This window comes from Sorex fumeus, unplaced genomic scaffold (genome assembly GCF_029834395.1).
Source record: "Sorex fumeus unplaced genomic scaffold, SorFum_2.1 ptg000038l, whole genome shotgun sequence".
Lineage (NCBI taxonomy): Eukaryota > Metazoa > Chordata > Mammalia > Eulipotyphla > Soricidae > Sorex > Sorex fumeus.
In genome coordinates, this window is record NW_026606095.1 from 10,878,170 (window position 1) to 10,893,563 (window position 15,394).

A 15,394-nucleotide genomic window follows, 5' to 3' on the forward strand; every position below is an offset into this window, starting at 1 on the left:
TGGTGCTCGTATTGCTTAGTCCTCACCAGGGGTCTTGCATCTGGTTGCCATGAGTCAGAGAACACACTTATTGTGGCTCTGGGGGTCCCAATGCCTGTGCCAACCGTGATGGAGCCCTGAGCGTGGGAGGTGATCTCCAGCCTCATGAGTTTGAACTCAGAGCCTCCAAGGTAGGCGCTCTATGAAGCTATCAACATGTAGAAAAATTTTTTTTCTCCATAACAAACTTTATAACCTTTCTTATTGGAGCAATAATTACATAGATTTTGTGTTTTGCAGAATGCTTAGGCTGCTGGCACTATAGTTTCATATTACAGGTTTCTGAGACAAGTAGTTTTCTGAGCACTCGAACCAGTGTAGCCTCGTGCTATGGGACAATGAATAAATATGGTGTCCAGTCCTTGCACACTGCCATTGCCTCACTTTGCATCCACTGGACAGACAGGGTTGTCCCAAGGGCTAAACATTGCATCTTAGTGCTAGAAAATCCAGCACGATGCCTGGCAAACTTTTTATAAATATTACATAGGTATTATATCATGCTAAGAAGCTGGTTTTTCAATGAGGTTCTGAGAATTTTTCACTGTTACTGGTATAAATCCTAAAGATATTTCATACCTGTGCTGTTGTTTGTGAAGAATGGCAACTATAGCTCTGTTATGCTTTTATTGAAAACGATGAGAGATAACCACTGCTGACTGAAGCAAGATGCCCAAATTGTGTATGAGAGGACAATTAAAAGAACAGACTCCAGATACCATTATTTGTTTTAAGCTTTTATTGTATGAGAATGTAGATCGCTGATTAAAACATTTCCTGTCTTCTTTTTTTTTCCAGAAAATGAATAATCTTTCATTTAGTGAGCTATGTTGTCTCTTCTGCTGTCCACCTTGTCCAGGAAAGATTGCTTCAAAATTAGCATTTTTGCCGCCTGACCCAACTTACACGCTGATGTGTGATGAAAGTGGAAGCCGCTGGACTTTGCACCTCTCAGAACGCGCAGACTGGCAGTACTCCTCCCGAGAGAAAGATGCAATTGAGTGTTTCATGACTAGAACCAATAAAGGCAACAGAATTGCCTGCATGTTTGTGCGTTGCTCGCCCAATGCCAAATACACTCTACTCTTCTCACACGGAAATGCTGTGGATCTTGGTCAGATGAGCAGTTTTTATATAGGCTTGGGATCACGGATTAATTGTAACATATTCTCCTATGATTATTCTGGATATGGTGCAAGTTCTGGGAAGCCCACAGAGAAGAACCTCTATGCGGACATAGAAGCTGCTTGGCTTGCTCTCAGGACAAGGTAAATGATGGCTGTAAAGTATTTTTCACAGGTGTGATGGTCTTTTCTGAGACTTCAATAAAGGCGATTTTGTGACACCCCTTGTATAGACCAATTTTACCACCGTATAATTATGAAAATAACAAAAGAAAATTTAAGGTAGTTCGTATTGCTGTGTGGCTTAGTATATATGATTTTTCTAAAAAATTTAAGCCACTAACAATTGTTTGATTTTTTTTCTATAAACTTCTTATAGAATATGATATAAAATCTTTACTCATAAAGTCATTTCAAGGGAGTGAAAGTAGTGATAGCTATTTACTTGGTTGATAACAATATAAGATATAAAAAAATATAAACTTAATTTTTTGTTCAAATTCTAAGCCAGTCTTTGTTATTTCAGGTAATTATCTCTTCGATGTTATTCAAGGATACCACATTTGAACTGTTTTTAAGAAAACATTGTACAGGGGGAATTTTTACTTTTTATTCTGGATTAAAATTCAAAATTTGTAGTGATGATCTCAAGTGGAAATAAGTAATGTTACAATAAATCATTAACTACATTCTCATACTATATCCCTAATTCTTTGATCATAACTGAACACTCTGGGGGGAACTAGAACGTGCATTGATCCTTTCTAGACACCCAAGTATGTGTAAATACTGCGATTTTTGTACATCAGTGTATTTTTCCATTGGACAGAATGATAAAGCAAGTCAAAAGATAAACTTGATGTAAGTTAGTCCTCGTGTATATTGATAATTTACCGGGCTTTTCAGAGTTTTTTTTTTTAGGTTGTCAGGAGAGAACATAAAATTTACGGCCTTTAGTTTAAAGACTCTTCAGTGTGCTAAGGAGAGCCTGGTGGTTCTTTTTAGGATGTATATCTCTTTTTCTCTCTTTTGCTTCTCCCTGCCTCCTCCTTTTCGGTGTTGTTACAGTGGCCAGTGCACATGCTCATTGGAGGTTGCATGACAGCCAGGGCCCCTGCACTCCCAGTTGCAGAACTCACTGAGGCTTTTCCCTGTGGCAGGGCACATATGTGCTCACAGAACTCTGAGCTGAGCCACACAAGTGAACGGTTGTGTGGTGCTCTCGTGGGGTCATTGTGCTCACACACGTGCTCCCCAAAGCTTACACTTTCTGGCCCGATGACTGGCACATCTTCGTAGTTGCTGTGCTTACAGGGGTCACATTTCCTTCCTTTCACGCTCATAAGCATGGCCAGAGATTATCTGACTCCTGGGATCCCAAGACCCCAGAACTTCTGAGGGCACATGCAGTGCATGTAGGACGCTGGGGATTTGAACTGTTGGCCATATTTTGCAAGACTCGGTGCTCTTATGCCCCTGTGCATTTCCTTTGGGCTTATAACCCTTTTTAGAAAATGTTTGTAGAACTGTTTACCAGTACTGTCATTGGCAAATTTTAGGTAAAGGGGATTTTTTTAAATCAGTTGAGTAATAACATAAGGAGTTCACAGGCAAGAGAGAGTAGCATAATATAAAAATGGCTTAAATTATAAACTTGAAAATTAGCTTTAATTTTGTATGGGTGAGGTGCCAGGGATCAAAGCCAGGGTCTCGCTTATATAAGGCCAATGATCTTGACATTGAGCCATATCCCTAGCCCTTGAAAATCATTTTAAGTGACCAAAATCAAAATCTGATTCAGATACCTTTGATCTTAGTCCCCTCGGGACTCTATAAAATCAGGAACAAGTGTTTTTCAGTTAGCATTTCAATGATTATTAACTCAGGAAAATTGACTTTGGGAGACTGGTCTCTCCCAAGCAGTACTCAGGGACCGGCTCGCTGGTGGAGATACTGGGCCGGACTATGTGGGTCTGACATTTCAGTTCCTGGGGCCCATTGCAGTACAGGAAATGAAACTTTATGCAAGGCATGAGCCCCAGCTGTTTGAATTATCGCTCTCCAGCCCCCAAAATTAATTTTTACAACAGACTGAGTTATATTTTACAGGCCATAATTCATCCTTTTAAACCATACCTCAGTAGATTAGTGTAGTTTTTAAGGATGCAAAGTAAAAACTACATAGCTTTATTATTAATACTTTCAAGTATCACAGAAGGATGTTACTCAGACAAAATTAGTGTCCACTTGAGCATTATGTCAGTGTAAAGCAGATCCCATCTAGTAAATGGCAAGCTTTTTATTTTTTTTAATCCTATCAGTTACCAATTTGAAGGAAAGCTTCTAAGATAATTCTTAGTCTTCATTAATTGATCTTTTAGTAAAACACCCTTGATGAGCAGTATTAAGGAAAAAAACTGGGACCAGAGTGATGGTACAGCAGGTAGGGTGCTTGCCTTGTCCGCGGCTAATCCGGGTTCTGTCCTCGACATCCCGTATGGTACCCCTAGCACCGCCAGCAATGATTCTTGAGTGCTGAGCCAGGAGTAACACCTAAGCATCACTGTGTGTGCCCCCCTCACCAAAAAAAAAGAAGAAGAAGAAGAACAAAAGCTGAGTAGATAAATCCCCTCAGTAATTCCACAAAATATTTCCACAAAAAGTTTCAGACTTTAACTTTCTTTTATGTTGAACCTTAAATATATTTGGAAGAGTTTTAAAAATTAGAACTAACCCTGGATCCCAGTTTAACTTCTTCAGTTCCACATGTTCAGTGAAGAAATTAAACACACCAGCCCCAAGATCCTTTCAGTTTCAGTGTCCTATCCTCTCACAAAGCGTGTATCATCAGAATTCATGCTTTTTCACTTCCTTAAAGTAAAAATGTGAGGGCTTTAACCTTTAGGGGGAAATAGTTCATAATTATTTATGGCCCCCTTTTTTTTTTGGGAAAATTGAATGTCTACAATGACCACAGTAAGATCAGCGCAAAGAGATTTTGGGGTTTTTTTTTTTTTTTTTTTTTTTTTTTCTGGAGCCTCACCTGGCTGGGCTCAGGGCTTATTCCCGGCTCTGTGCTCAGGGATCACTCCTGGCAGTGAATCAGGGTTGGCTGCACATAGAGCAAGCACCTTACCCACTGTCTGTCTCTGCAGTTCCCAAAATAAGGGATTGATAATCACTTCACAACTGGCCACCGGAGTCCTTCAGCTCGTTATTTTTGTGCGGGTGCAGTAGGAAACAGCGTTGGGCCTAGGAATCAGCATACCTGGATTCTATTTATAGGTTTGCCACTGACTTTGAACATCTGTTCACAGTAAGCAGCTGAACTAGATTAGATTGGTCTCTCAAATCCTTTCTGGCGCATACTAGAACTGTAATTCTCCTGTTGCTTTGAGTCCTCTTAGGCTCAGTTAGCAGCTGCGTCTGCCACTCTGGCGCCTTGCATTGGAGCTTTGCCATTGCTCGCTGTAGCCCAAAACCCAGAGAGAGTCAACACCAACAGTGCTTCTCTTCAGCTGACAGCAGCAAGCAGCTTCAAGAGTTGGACTGATATAAACGTGTTTTTTCCTAATGTCTTCATTCTTCTAAGCACTTACAAATGGTGCCTACTCCTGTCAAGAAAAAGATTTTCCCGAGGCTAAACTCAGAGAGAGTCAGGAGTTAAGGGAGACTCGTCCTGGACCATAGCCAGATGCATGGACAGTGATGGTTGGAAGAAGCTCAGGAACTGGGGGTCATGTCACTCACTGGTTAGTTCACATGGTCCTGTGCCACTGAAAAGGAAGGGCAGGGTTTGGTTTTGTTCTTTCCTGGTACATTTTTGGGCTTTTAGCCATAAAAAAAATTTTGTGCCCTTTTCAGAAAATGAGAAACTGTTAACTCAAATAACTTAGCAGTTCCAGGTTACTACTACTGTCTCCTTAGCACTTACCGTTTTTGCATTAGTTTACAATTAGCACTTACAGTTTAGAGAGGTAATACGCTTGGAACATAGTATGCATCCACTGTTTAGTGGAGCTAACATACTTCTGGTGCCTTGGAGTAAAGGCCATACTCTTGATATTAGCATGTATCCCATGTAGCCCATTCCTTGATATCCCATGTAGCCCATTCCTTGATACTCTTGATATTAGCATGTATCCCATGTAGCCCATTCCTGATCTACAGAACCGCACAGTGTTCGAGAGTCTTATCTTTTCAGTTGTTCATTTCTATAGGCAAAGGCAAATTTCAAGAAAAATAGTAATATCTCTCGGCTCAAATGATACTTGGGGATGGGGTTGGCCTCTAGAGCCTCCCAGCCCTGGCGGTGCTCAGGAACTATTCCCAGTTCTGTAGTCTGGAGATCCTGTGGTGCGAGAGATCAAACCAGGACTCCCTGCCTGCAAAGCATATGCTCAGCCTGTTGGGCCCCTGATACATACATTTTAATAAAACATCATCATCTTAAGCATCAGTTCATTAGAATATGATTAATATTTGTACCAGATTTCACCAGTATGCTAGATTGAATTGTTTAAACTATCTCATAAATCCAAGATTAAAATGCCGGTTTGCCTTAATTATTTATCCAAAGGATAAAATAAAGAATGGAGATGCCAGTGATTAATTTTTAGGAATTGAACATTTAAATACGACCTTTCGGCGCTGAATCGGGGTTGGCTGCACGTAGAACAAGCCATGCGGAATGAACGAACGTTTCTCTTGCCAGTCTAACTTTGCTTTGTTTCTTTTCAAACTCTTCAACTTTGTAGATACGGCATTCGTCCTGAAAATGTGATTATATATGGCCAGAGCATAGGGACTGTCCCATCTGTGGATCTTGCTGCTCGATACGAGAGCGCCGCTGTCATTCTTCATTCTCCTTTGACCTCAGGAATGCGCGTCGCTTTTCCTGATACCAAGAAGACGTACTGTTTTGATGCATTCCCAAAGTAAGTGTCGAATGCGAAATAAGCCTAAGGAATTTCGAATGACTTCTTTTAATTATCTCAGTCATGAGCTACTGGGGGGTCAAGGGATGGTCACACCCAGCAGCGTTCAGGACTTACTCCTGGCTCTGCATTCAGGGATCTTTCCTGGAGGGGGAGTTCAGGGGATCATATGGGGTGCTCGGGATCGAACCCAGGTCAACCCTGCACAAGGCAGACACCCTGTCCACTGTAATATCTTTGTGGCCGCTCTCAGTCACAAGCTCAGATATCAAAGGACCTCAGGATATCATGGTTTTTGTATTGGAGATGAGGTAAATATTTGGGAGATAACTGACAACTGAGCATCAGATCAAGTATGGGATGCTGATCAGAGAACTTGTGTGTAATTTATCATTGTCACTTGAGTTGCCGATGGATATTGCTGCAGTTCCCTGAGCTGCATATAATTAGTAGTGGTTCGTAGGAACAGTCAGAGGGAAAATTTTAAAGTGTGCATAAAAATGAATGAATTAAATATAAGGATATCTAAGTTAGAAGTTGTCTTAAATTAGAATAATTATTGCTGCTGCCAAGTGCAGATATGTAGTATTAGACAAATTTGAAAGGCTACTTATCCCATCCTCAAGATAATTTGTTAGTATACCTACCTACTGCTGTCATTGTTGGGGAAAATTATTTCTTTATTTTGGGCGGGACTCCCAAGCAGTGCTCAGAAGACCCTAGCAATTCTCAGCTATCAGACCTGTGGTGCCTGTGTTTATCCAGGCAACATCCAGTAGTGCTGAGGGCACCCAGGATTTATTCCTCCTGCCCCTTGGATGATAAAAGCCTGACTGCCAACATTCTGGGGAAACGGTTTCAAAAACCAGTGTGTATGTGTTTCCTTGTCACTTCCTATGTCACTCTGCCCTAAACTGTATGTGGCAAGAGCCTAGTTCAACAAACCCTCCAAGCCTGGGGTGACAGCGATTATCCATCAACATAAAGGAGAAATTCTTAGGGAAGAAGGTCATAGCTTTCTTAAATAGCCTTTTTGCTTGCTTGCTTGCTTGCTTGCTTGCTTGCTTGCTTGCTTGCTTTTTAAAATGTTAGGAAGGGGGTCAATCCCAGTCCCTCACCAGAGTGAGGAATGTGCTCCCTTACTGGGCCTTATTGCCTTCTATACTCTTAAAATCGTGAAATTCTCACATACTTTTTTTTTTCCTCTCTTACACATTTACATGTAACTGCCTTCTGGTCCCCAGAACATAGCAGAAAGGTGAAGTAAGATGATGAGTTGTTCCCTCACAAAGGAAGTCCATGAAGTTTATATCCTCAGATCCTCTTAGAGCAGGGAATACTCAGAATTGTAAATTTTTTGCATCTTATTTAACATAATCTAGTTCGGCCCTGAGATTTTCTCAGCCTCTCCTTGCTCATCCTTCTTAACGCTGCTGTATTTATTGGGGGCTCTTTCAGGGTCAGGAGGAATGAGGCTCATTGTTTTTACTGTTTGGGGCATATCGAATCCGCCAGGCTTTATAACCTGAGGAGGCGGCACCCGTCCCCTCAGAATTGACTCACAATTATTTCAGCGACTGGCCAGATACAGCACAAGAAAACCGTTAGACGTTCCTTTGCAGAGTTAATTTATTGATTTCCCCCCTCTCTTCTTTTTCCCTACAGTATTGACAAAATCTCTAAGATAACCTCGCCAGTATTAATAATTCATGGGACTGAAGATGAAGTCATTGACTTTTCACATGGCCTCGCCTTATTTGAGCGGTGCCAAAGACCTGTGGAACCCCTGTGGGTTGAAGGGGCAGGTCACAATGATGTGGAACTTTATGGACAATACCTTGAAAGGTTGAAACAGTTTGTGTCACAGGAACTGGTAAATTTGTAAAATAGTCTGTAAATTTGCGCACTGGGTTTATTTTTTCTTGCTGAACTGCACTCTGGTAAAGAGTATAAAACCTGAAGGTTTTGTTTGCAAATCATGTCAGTTGCCTTCATAAATGTACAGGTAATGATTTGTTAACAGACTTAATGAAGGTTTTAATTACCAGAACTAGAAACTGGAAGTAACAGTATCATGCAGTCAAGCTGTATAATTTATATTTTTTCTGTGAATTTTTTTTTAACATCAAGATGAGTACTGTATAAAATTTTAATTACAAAATCAAATGCTGTAAAAGTATTGCCAAATGCTTTTGCCTATCAGAAACAAATTTATAAATATTTTTAAAACATCTCAATGTACTAAATCTTATCCTGGTATTCAAATGTTAATATTCTTTCAAGAAAATGCTGTATATCTAAAATAATTCAAGTACTCATACTAGAATAATCTGTATAAAACAGTTGAGTTCACTAGAGATGACCTAAGCCCTGTTGTATAGGGATAGAGGTTTAAACGGTTATTTTATTGTAAAATACCTTGAATTTTCTGTATTCCCTGGCTACCGGACATTTTATCCCTTTAAAAAAAAATGATGTAAAGTCTTAATTTTTATGCCATCTGTTAATTTACCATCTAGTTACCTTGTAAATGAAAAGTCATGATAGCGGTGAATTTTAACTAGTTTTAATTTATAAGGTTTGGTACTATAAGGCAACTTCTTAAATTTTTTATTTTAGTTAAACGGAATTTAGAGCTTCAAGAATGATTTTGTATGTGATGTTTTAAATTTTGACTAATCTTATAGAATGGCAGTCCTCTTCATTATAAGATAACTTGAAAGTCCCATTAGATGTTCTTCAAGACCACAAACAGACTAGCTCTTTTGTCCCTTTTCATGTCGGCTATTTTTAAGAATAGAATCATTTGTTCTGGATTACTATCAGAATTTCATGGGTTCACTCCTGTATGCAGGAGGTAAGAAAACACTTAATAATTCATAACTTTTATATTAACCAATGTAGTAAAAAAAAATTAAGCTCACACAAAAATTAAGTTGCCTTTCCTTGAATGAATCCTGCTTGAATAAAACAATGAAAGAAAAAATTAACGGTATGTAGTCTAATTTGTAAATGAATGAATATTGAAATAATACACACTGTGGATATATTTTAAGGCCTTATGTAGTTTTAATTGTTCTGCTTGTTCTGTGGTTATGTCTTAAGATTATAGTATATGATTCTCTTCAAAGTATATCAAGTATTGTGAATGCTTTGGTTCAGATGTGTCAAATTAACAGTAAAACAAAAAAAAATACCACGCAGCTGTGCCTATTTGCCTTTTTTTCCATGCTCCTGACTCAGTATTATAAAGAGTGGGGGGGAAAATAACTATATTTCGTAAATTGCAGTTCTGTAGTTTTCTAAACTTTACCACATTTCTTTCATGGAGATTTTTTTTTAATAATTTATTTATTTATTGAATCACTGTGGGAAAAGTTACAGAGCTTTCGGGTTTAGGTCTCAGTCATGTAAGTATCAAACACATTTCCCTTTACCAATACTTATTTTTAACCGCGAACCCCAATAGAACCCCACCTCCCACCCCTCCCAATTCCTGTGAGGCAGATGAATTCTAGTTAATACTCTATCTACTTTGACTAGATACATTGTTTCGATAGAAGATGCACAATTATGGTTTAGAGTTTACGACCCACCCCCCACAATCAGAAAAATATGGAACGCTTCACAAATTTGCGTGTCATCCTTGCGCAGGGGCCATGCTAATCTTCTCTGTATCGTTCCAATTTTAGTATATGTGCTGCCGAAGCGAGCACTCGTGGAGATTTTTTTTTTCTTTTCACAATTGTCTTTGAGTCCCATCAATGCTTCAAAACTTCTTTGTAAATGTACAACCCAGAATTGACTTAAGTATTTTCATTGATTATCTGTGAAAATTGCAGTGTATATCATGCTGCTCTAGCGTTCATTCATTTAACAAATATGTATCTAGATCATGCAAAACCCTGTGCCAGATAAACATAAGTGGAAATCATGTCTTCATTACCTTTACAATCTATCTGAGGAGACGTACAGCTTATTGTGTATTACTGTTTGGACCAAGACTTGAAGGGTTATTACGACAGGTTAAGGTACTCTTGGAAGGGATTCCATGAGAAGAAGATTGGTGAGTCCCACAAAGAAACAGTATTTGAGCTAAACTTTGTTTTATATTTTTGTGAACTTTTCTGCATTTGTTCTGTTTTGGTGTGTGTGTGTGTGTGTGTGTGTGTGTGTGTGTGTGTGTGTGTGTGTGTGTTTTCCCCCCGCCCCCACCAGGGGAGAGCAGGCTGATGGCAGGGGGTTGGGCCATATCCTGTGATGCTCAGGGATCAATACTGAGTATTTGAGGGAGGATCACATAGTGCAGGGAATCAGGACCAAGCCGCCTGCATATAAAGCCTGCACTAGTCTGTTGAGCCTGAGTTTAAAATAGTGAAGAAATGATTCAAGTCGGGTTACCCAGGGGAAGCATTCCTGGCTCTGAGAATACCAATATGTGGAAACTTAGAGGGAGGATGGGACATTTGAAACAGAAGACCGGGCCAGAGGTTGAAAGGAAAGGAGGCCATAGGGTGACTGAGACTGGCAAGCTGGTTTGGGACAGAGCCATGGATCCTGATCCTTATTCTACAAACATGGAAAACTATCTGAAACTCCATTTATCAAGAGTTTCTAGAAGAAAAATATTTGGAGATGTTAGCCTGCTAGGAATGATGTGTGCTAACAACTCTTTAAAACTAATGTCTTAGGGTGCTAAAAAATCATGGGGAAATGATCTCATTATGCCAAGTGCTGGTCAAACCACACCTGCAACATTTACTTTCAGATCACCGTGAAAGGAACTCCACAAAGCAAAGTCTGGAGGGGTTACTAAGTTGGATGAGTTCCATTTTCTGATACCTGCCTTCAGTATTTAAGTGTCATTTTTACTTGACTCTTTTTGTCTCTCAAAGCAGAACTAGGTGGATGGAAGTTGTAAAAAGGCAGTGTTTAGTGTTCACTGTGTCACTGTCATCCTGTTGTTCATCGATTTCCTTGAGCAGGCACCAGTAATGTCTCCATTTGTCCTAGCCCTGAGATTTTAGCAAGTGCCACATTGGAGGCTCCTTCAGGGTCAGGTCATTGTTAGTGGGTTTTAGCATATCGAATACGCCATGGGTAGCTTGCCCGACTCTGCCGTGCAGACAGGTTACACTCGGTCACCTGTCGGGTTCTCCAACAGTGAGAACTAGACAATAAGAGGTCTAGTCAACCCGCCCCCCTCCAAGGGGCCCCGGTGAGGACAGCCAGGCGCAGGGGCAAGAGACTTTTGGGAGCTGGGTTTTATAGTCCCTGGGTCTTGGCCATTAATGGAATAACACGGTGCCAGGGGCAATTGGTGGGTGTAATGCCTAGCTACTGGAAGATGGGGGATCTGGGTGGAGAAGGCCCAGTCCAGATCTGAGCAGGCTTGGAGATCTCAGCCCCCGGTCCCGCACACCTGGATTCCTTTGCCGGTTCCTTCATGCGTGAGGCTTGTCCGAACGTGTGGAGAATGGTCTTAAGCATGGCTGTGGCTGGTTCCGGAGGTCTTCAGCTGCCGGGGCTCTGCTCAGGGTGGGGAAGGAAACTTAACCCGCCCCCCTCCAAGGGGCCCTAGTGAGGACAGCCAGGGATGGGGGCAGGAGACTCAGTGCTTTAAAAAAAAAAAAAAGCTATTGGGAATTTGTGGGGTTTTTTTAAAATTTTTTTTATTTTATAAGTTACTTCACAATATTTGATTACATTCTCTATTCAAACACCAGTCCCACCACCATTACACCTTCTTCCCACCACCAAATTGGGGATGTTTGCATCCAAGCCTTGTCCCAAAACACAAACTCAAGAATATATTTTGTGTTTTTGTTATAAAGAATTGCTGAACATGCTTACCAAAAAGTGTTCATATAGAAAACAGTGTGAAATTGTTCTATTTTCGCAGGAGCCATTAAGACGTTCTATACAGTATCACTAACATGTTGTTATGGTTTGGGTGATGTGAGCTTTGGTGTATGTGTCTGAAAATAGGTATAGATGCATATATATTTTTTTTCCTCTATTATTTGTTGCCTACTGTCTGAACCCCATCAAATATGATGTGGTAATTATGGAAAATGGTTAAGGAGTGTCTTATGATGTGCCCAGGAATATGTTCACTCCTACGTGAGGCTCGGCTCAAGTGTGTGGAAAGCGGCCTGGAGCGTGGTGGCAGTTGGGTTGTGGAGGTCTGCTGCCGGGGCTTGGGTCCCTTGGGGCGGGGATGGCTCTCACCCACCCCCCTCTGAGGTGCCCCGAGTGAAAACAGCCAGGTGTGGAGTCCAGTGGCATGGTTTTATGCTCCCTTATGGGAGCAGCAGCTGTGAGTTCTGGAGGGTGGCCTCTGAGGAGATTTTCTGGTGCTGGCAGGAGGTGGCTTATGGGTGTGATCCCTGTGTCGCCAGAGACTGGGGAAAACAGGCAGAGGATCTCTGTTCCTGGGTTCCTTTGAGCGCAGAGTCCAAGATCATACAGTTTCGCATCACCTGAGTTCTGTGGGACGTCACTCATGCGTGAGGCTCGGCCCGACCGTGTGGAAAGCAGCGTGGAGCATGGCAGCGGTTGGGTTGTGGAGTTCAGCTGCCAGGGCTGGGTCCCTTGGGGCGGGGAGGGTTCTCATCTGCCCCGCTATTGGGAATTTGTTTATCAAAGAAAGGAATGATAATTATATTTTTCACACATGCTACTGAAAAACATGCAGATTTAAATGAGAAGTTAAACTCTGTTAGCGCTGTATAAGGGCCCTTTAAGATCTTGTACAATTCTTTCTTTTTAATTTTTATTAGTGAAACACCATAAGGTTTGTACAGTTCTTCTTGGGACTGCATTTCGATAATAAAAATGCTGACTGGAAGCAATCTCGAACATTCTCATATTCTTACTTAGACCATTATGAAGTTGAATAATAGGGTTGGGAATTGTTTTAATATGTCATTCAGATTTTGTCAAAAACAAACTCTTCTGAACTGTGGGGCAGGGAGTTAGCAAAAAAGGCCTGGAGCACATGGTTTGCATGTGGAAGCCCAGGTTCCATCCCTGGCACTGTATGATCTCTGGTACACCGCCAGGAACAATTCTCAGCTCCAAACTAGAAGTAGCCCTTAGCACTACCAACCATACCCAAAACAAAACTTGCAGTCTTCTCTCAGATTTTAGGACTCTATCAGTCTTCCAAAATCAGTCTTATTTTTTTTCTATCATTGACGTTCCAATTCTTCATTGGCTTTTATTTATTGATTTGTTTGGAAGGGGGTTGGGTCAGAGGGGTTGGGTCAAGGTGGTGCTCTGGGGCTCCTCTTGGCTCTGTCTTGAGGGTATCCTGGTGGTGTTCAGGGCACCACACAGGAAACTGGGGTTGGCCGTATGCAAGGCAAGCATGCATGTGTACAATCTCTCTTCCCCTTCCATCTTTAATCTACTTAATGAATTCTTTGGAGCGATAGCACAGCGGTAGGGCGTTTACCTTGCGTGCAGCCAGCCCGGCTGAGCCAGGTTCAATTCCTCTACCTCTCTCGGAGAGCCTGGCAAGCCACCGAGAGTATCTCGCCCTCACAGCAAAGCCTGGCAAGCTCCCCGTGACGTATTCAGTATGCCAAACACAGTAACAAGTCTCACGATGGAGATGTTACTGGGCCCGCTCGAACAAATCGATGAACAACGGGAGGACCGTGACCGTGAATGAATTCTTTGAAACAAAAATACATATGGTTGTCCCCAAAGATCAGTGCATCAGCGGCATAAAGCCTTGCTAGATAACTCAGTCCAAAGTAGAGAAAGACAAGACAGGTGATTTTTCAGTAGGTTACTTTCCAAGGATAAATTTTCAACCAATCATCTGCAACTCCCTCCCTCTCTCTCTGCCCACCTCTCTCCCCACCTCGGTGTGTGTGTGTGTGTGTGTGTGCGTGTGTGTGTGTGTGTGTGTGTGTGTGTGTTTCTCTTTTTGAGAAGAACTCTTTGAATTCTAATAAACACATTATAGAACTAGATTTTATAGGATAAATTAAAATGAACAACATGACTGCATGAGGTGCTGGGCATTGCTTAGTGATGCGTTCTGGGAATGGATAGAGAAGCCATGACTTGGAGCATTCACTGATGCCCATAGTATTCCTGTTGTCAATTTTTAGCTCCCAACAGTTTTAAAAGTGCCTGGCAAGATTCCTGAAAATGTAACAATCGCCTCTCACAGGCCCATACGAGCTGGCACGGGCTGACTCCAGCACACACTGCATGTAAAACACTTGGTATATAGTAAACACTCGCTTAATATCGGTTGCCCTCGGGGCTGGAGCAATAGCACATCAGGTAGGGCATTTGCCTTGCGGCAGACCCGGATTCAATTCCCAGCATCCCATATGGTCCCCCGAGCACCGCCAGGAGTGATTCCTGAGTGCAGAGCCAGGAGTAACCCCTGAGCATGGGCTGGGTGTGACCAAAAAAGCAAATGTATATATATATATATATATATATATATATATATATATATATATATATATATATGTTGCCCTCTCTTGAAACAGTGAAGGTAAAGTACCAGGTGAATCTAGTGAACAGGTAGCCTGTCAGACAGGTAGCCAATCAAAACATAATAGGATGTCTGTGGGCAGGAGATGGCAGCAGATAAAAGGAGCCCCCAGGATCTATGCGAGTGCACACGCACGCGTGTGTGTGTGTGTGTGTGTGTGTGTGTGTGTGTGTGTGTGTGTGTGTGTGTGTGTGTGTCCAGACTCCCTCTCTTCCTCGTACCCTCTCATCCTCTCCTCATGCCCAGGCCGACTGCAGCATCTGATAGTACTTGTGCTCCCAGGCAGGTGTCTGAGAACAGGCCGACCCATAGTCCACACAGAGGCAGGACACAGGCAAGACTCAGAAGCCCAGGAAGGTTCGAATTTAAGCAGGTCATGGATCCCCAAGCAGAGACAGGTGCAGAACACCGAAGTCACTCCCATGCATGTTGACCATGACTGGAGACTAAGCAAAACTAGAATAAGACTTCAGGGAACGGTTGGGGTACAGTCTGGGAAAGGCCCACGGACACATTTTAGAACAGGAAAGGGTGCATGGAACAGGGGTGAGGTAGGGATGGGACCTGGCCATAATTCATTGAAGGTGAGTAGATGGGAATGGACTGAAACCTCATACATGGTGTGGGGCAACACCAGCACGGGTGATGGCATTCAAGGAGAGGCCTGGGTACTTGAGGAGGGACCTGGACCTACCTACTTAAACTCTACCATAAACACTAACTTTGACTCTTCCGAGTTTTTATATGCAAATCTGTCATACAATTGTTTT

At 41.9% G+C, this 15,394-nt stretch overlaps 1 protein-coding gene and 1 non-coding gene across 2 annotated transcripts; one reads left to right on the top strand and one right to left on the bottom strand.

Annotated features, from left to right (window-relative positions):
• The first annotated feature begins 837 nt into the window (after nucleotides 1-837).
• On the top strand, nucleotides 838-9,287 carry ABHD17B (abhydrolase domain containing 17B, depalmitoylase). Its single transcript, XM_056118731.1, has 3 exons — nucleotides 838-1,307; nucleotides 5,921-6,100; nucleotides 7,766-9,287. Exons 1-3 carry the CDS (start codon nucleotides 841-843, stop codon nucleotides 7,983-7,985), a joined length of 867 nt encoding a protein of 288 aa, XP_055974706.1. The 5' UTR covers nucleotides 838-840; the 3' UTR covers nucleotides 7,986-9,287.
• Nucleotides 9,288-9,709: 422 nt separating this feature from the next.
• On the bottom strand, nucleotides 9,710-9,816 carry LOC130028054 (U6 spliceosomal RNA). The gene has a single exon (XR_008793148.1). It is a non-coding gene; the product is annotated as a U6 spliceosomal RNA (small nuclear RNA).
• Between the last annotated feature and the right edge of the window lie 5,578 nt (nucleotides 9,817-15,394).